Source organism: Coregonus clupeaformis, unplaced genomic scaffold (assembly GCF_020615455.1).
Source record: "Coregonus clupeaformis isolate EN_2021a unplaced genomic scaffold, ASM2061545v1 scaf1295, whole genome shotgun sequence".
NCBI classification, from domain to species: Eukaryota; Metazoa; Chordata; class Actinopteri; order Salmoniformes; family Salmonidae; genus Coregonus; species Coregonus clupeaformis.
The window spans coordinates 112,501-117,500 of NW_025534749.1; the positions used below are offsets into that span (position 1 = coordinate 112,501).

The 5,000-nt window shown below is 44.3% G+C and overlaps 1 protein-coding gene across 1 annotated transcript in view; it reads left to right on the forward strand.

The window, feature by feature from the left end:
• LOC123486601 (lethal(2) giant larvae protein homolog 1-like) overlaps nucleotides 1-5,000 on the forward strand; it is an 89,862-nt gene that overhangs the window by 63,489 nt on the left and 21,373 nt on the right. The window contains 1 exon segment of the mRNA XM_045217971.1: nucleotides 3,796-3,900. Within this exon segment, the coding sequence (XP_045073906.1) occupies nucleotides 3,796-3,900 (105 nt within the window).

A 5,000-nucleotide genomic window follows, 5' to 3' on the forward strand; every position in this document is an offset into this window, starting at 1 on the left:
AGGAACTAATGAGGATCCGTAATAAACCCCAGGAAGAGTAGCTGCTGCCTTGGCAGGAACTAATGGGGATCCATAATAAATACAAATACACACACTCTCCACATGCGCACACACACACACACACACACACACACACACACAAACACACCCCTGACCTCTGTCCTAAAGTTAAAAATGTAAGCCTAGAAGATGGTGTGTGCCCTCAGATATGGAGGGAGGCAAAGGTCAAATCCACTACCCAAGAATAGCAGAACACCTTTTAATGGTTCAAACGGCCGACCAATCAGCCTGTTACAGGTGCTTAGCAAACTTTGGTTTTCTGTTTTTACTAATGACCTTCCCCTGACCTTGAATAAAGCCTGTGTGTCTGTACGCTGACGAATCAACAGCATACACGTCGACTGCAACAGTAAAATAAATAACTGACACCCTTAACATAGAGCTCCAGGCAGTTTTAGAATAGGTAACTAAAATAGGCTGGTGCTAAATATCTCAAAAACAAAAAGCATCATTTTGGGGATATATCACTTGCTCAACGCTAAACCTCATTTAGATCTATTATTGAATAATGTTGCTATTGAGCAAGTTGAGGAGACAACTGCTGGGTGTAACCCTAGATAGCAAGCTGTCATGTTCAAAACACATAGACTCAATGGTTGTTAAATGGGAAGAGGTCTGTCCGTGATAGGGCGTTGCTCTGCCTTGTTGACATCTCAGTCGACCAGACAGGTCCTACAGGCCCTAGTTTTGTCGCACCTGGACTACTGCCCACCTGTGTGGTCATGTGCGGCAAGGAAGGACATGGGTAAATTGCAGTTGGTCCATGAACAAAGCAGCACGGATCGTACTACGGTCCTCTGTAGCTCAGCTGGTAGAGCACGGCGCTTGGAACGCCAGGGTAGTGGGTTCCATCCCCGGTAATACGTAAAAATGTATGCGCACATGACTGTAAGTCGCTTTGGATAAAAGCGTCTGCTAAATGGCATATTATATATTATTTTATATTATATTATACATGGAGGGAAAGTGTCAGTAACATGCATGTCAGTCTCTCCTCAACTTACACTCCTACTACTACTACTACTACTACTACTACTATACTACTACAATACTACTACTACTACTATACTACTACTATACTACTACTACTACTATACTACTACTACTATACTACTACTACTACTATACTACTACAATACTACTACTACTACTATACTACTACTATACTACTACAATACTACTACTATACTACTATACTACTACTACTACTATACTACTAATACTAATATACTACTACTACTATACTACTATGATACTACTACTACTACTACTACTATACTACTACTATACTACTAATACGAATATACTACTACTACTATACTACTACTACTATAATACTACTACTACTACTATACTACTACTACTACTATACTACTATACTACTATACTACTACTATAGTACTATACTACTACTACTATACTACTACTACTACACTACTACTACTACAATACTACTACTACTACTATACTACTACAATACTACTACTACTACTATACTACTACTACTACTATACTACTACTACTACTACTATACTACTACTACTATACTACTACTACTACACTACTACTACTACTATACTACTACTGCAATACTACTACTACTATACTACTAATACTACTATACTACTACTACTACTATACTACTACTACTACTACTACTACTACTACTACTACTACTACTGCTACTACTACTACTACTATACTACTACTATACTACTACTACTACTACTACAATACTACTACTACTACTACTACTACTACTACTATACTACTACTGTACTACTACTACTACTATACTACTAATACTACTATACTACTACTACTACTATACTACTACTATACTACTACTACTACTACTACTATACTACTAATACCACTAAACTACTACTACTACTATACTACTAATACTACTATACTACTATACTACTACTACTATACTACTACTACTATACTACTACTACTGTACTACTAATACTACTGTACTACTACTGCTATACTACTACTGCTATACTACTACTACTACTATACTACTAATACTACTATACTACTACTACTACTACTATACTACTAATACTACTATACTACTACTATACTACTACTACTGCTATACTACTACTACTACTATACTACTAATACTACTATACTACTACTACTATACTACTACTACTACTACTATAATACTACTACTATACTACTACTACTACTATACTACTGATACGACTATACTACTACTACTACTACTACTACTACTATACTACTATACTACTACTACTACTACTATACTACTACTACTACTATACTACTACTACTACTACTACTACTACTACTACTATACTACTACTACTACTGCTACTACTACTGCATTGCTTGTTCTTTGGGGTTTTAGGTTGGTGATCTGTAAAGTAGACATGTTGGCCTGATTCCCCCTCTGGGATAAATAACATGTTGGCCTGATTCCCCCTCTGGGATAAATAACATGTTGGCCTGATTCCCCCTCTGGGATAAATAACGTGTTGGCCTGATTCCCCCTCTGGGATAAATAACGTGTTGGCCTGATTCCCCCCCTGGGATAAATAACGTGTTGGCCTGATTCCCCCTCTGGGATAAATAACGTGTTGGCCTGATTCCGCCCCTGGGATAAATAACGTGTTGGCCTGATTCCCCCTCTGGGATAAATAACGTGTTGGCCTGATTCCGCCCCTGGGATAAATAACGTGTTGGCCTGATTCCCCCTCTGGGATAAATAACGTGTTGGCCTGATTCCGCCCCTGGGATAAATAACGTGTTGGCCTGATTCCCCCTCTGGGATAAATAACGTGTTGGCCTGATTCCCCCCCTGGGATAAATAACGTGTTGGCCTGATTCCCCCTCTGGGATAAATAACGTGTTGGCCTGATTCCGCCCCTGGGATAAATAACATGTTGGCCTGATTCCCCCCTCTGGGATAAATAACGTGTTGGCCTGATTCCCCCCCTGGGATAAATAACGTGTTGGCCTGATTCCCCTCTGGGATAAATAACGTGTTGGCCTGATTCCCCCTCTGGGATAAATAACGTGTTGGCCTGATTCCCCCTCTGGGATAAATAACGTGTTGGCCTGATTCCCCCTCTGGGATAAATAACGTGTTGGCCTGATTCCCCCTCTGGGATAAATAACGTGTTGGCCTGATTCCCCCTCTGGGATAAATAACGTGTTGGCCGGATTCACCCTCTGGGATAAATAACGTGTTGGCCGGATTCCCCCTCTGGGATAAATAACGTGTTGGCCTGATTCCCCCTCTGGGATAAATAACGTGTTGGCCTGATTCCCCCTCTGGGATAAATAACGTGTTGGCCTGATTCCCCCTCTGGGATAAATAACGTGTTGGCCTGATTCCCCCTCTGGGATAAATAACGTGTTGGCCTGATTCCCCCTCTGGGATAAATAACGTGTTGGCCTGATTCCCCCTCTGGGATAAATAACGTGTTGGCCTGATTCCCCCTCTGGGATAAATAACGTGTTGGCCTGATTCCCCCTCTGGGATAAATAACGTGTTGGCCTGATTCCCCCTCTGGGATAAATAACGTGTTGGCCTGATTCCCCCTCTGGGATAAATAACATGTTGGCCTGATTCCCCCTCTGGGATAAATAACGTTTTAGTAATTGAATGTATTATAGAGACTCCTGCTGGGTTGCTGGTGTCTGTAGTAATGATGATGATGATGATGATGATGATGATGATGGTGTGTGTTCTAGGTGGGTTGTTTTGATCCGTATAGTGATGATCCTCGTCTGGGGATCCAGAAGATCAGTCTCTGTAAACACAGCTGCAGACTGGTGGTGGCTGGGACCGCTGGACAGGTACAGAACACACACACACACAGAGAGATAGACTGGTGGTGGCTGGGACCGCTGGACAGGTACAGAACACACACACACAGAGAGAGATAGGCTGGTGGTGGCTGGGACCGCTGGACAGGTACAGAACACACACACAGAGAGATAGACTGGTGGTGGCTGGGACCGCTGGACAGGTACAGAACACACACACACACAGAGAGATAGACTGGTGGTGGCTGGGACCGCTGGACAGGTACAGAACACACACACACACACAGAGAGATAGGCTGGTGGTGGCTGGGACCGCTGGACAGGTACAGAACACACACACACAAGAGAGAGATAGACTGGTGGTGGCTGGGACCGCTGGACAGGTACAGAACACACACACACACAGAGAGATAGACTGGTGGTGGCTGGGACCGCTGGACAGGTACAGAACACACACACACACAGAGAGATAGGCTGGTGGTGGCTGGGACCGCTGGACAGGTACAGAAACACACACACAGAGAGAGATAGACTGGTGGTGGCTGGGACCGCTGGACAGGTACAGAACACACACACACACAGAGAGATAGACTGGTGGTGGCTGGGACCGCTGGACAGGTACAGAACACACACACACAGAGAGATAGACTGGTGGTGGCTGGGACCGCTGGACAGGTACAGACACACACACACACAGAGAGATAGACTGGTGGTGGCTGGGACCGCTGGACAGGTACAGAACACACACACAGAGAGAGATAGGCTGGTGGTGGCTGGGACCGCTGGACAGGTACAGAAAACACACACACACACAGAGAGATAGACTGGTGGTGGCTGGGACCGCTGGACAGGTACAGAACACACACACACGAAGAGAGATAGACTGGTGGTGGCTGGGACCGCTGGACAGGTACAGAACACACACACACACAGAGAGATAGGCTGGTGGTGGCTGGGACCGCTGGACAGGTACAGAACACACACACACAAAGAGAGAGATAGACTGGTGGTGGCTGGGACCGCTGGACAGGTACAGAACACACACACACAGAGAGAGATAGGCTGGTGGTGGCTGGGACCGCTGGACAGGTACAGAACACACACACACAGAGAGATAGACTGGTGGTGGC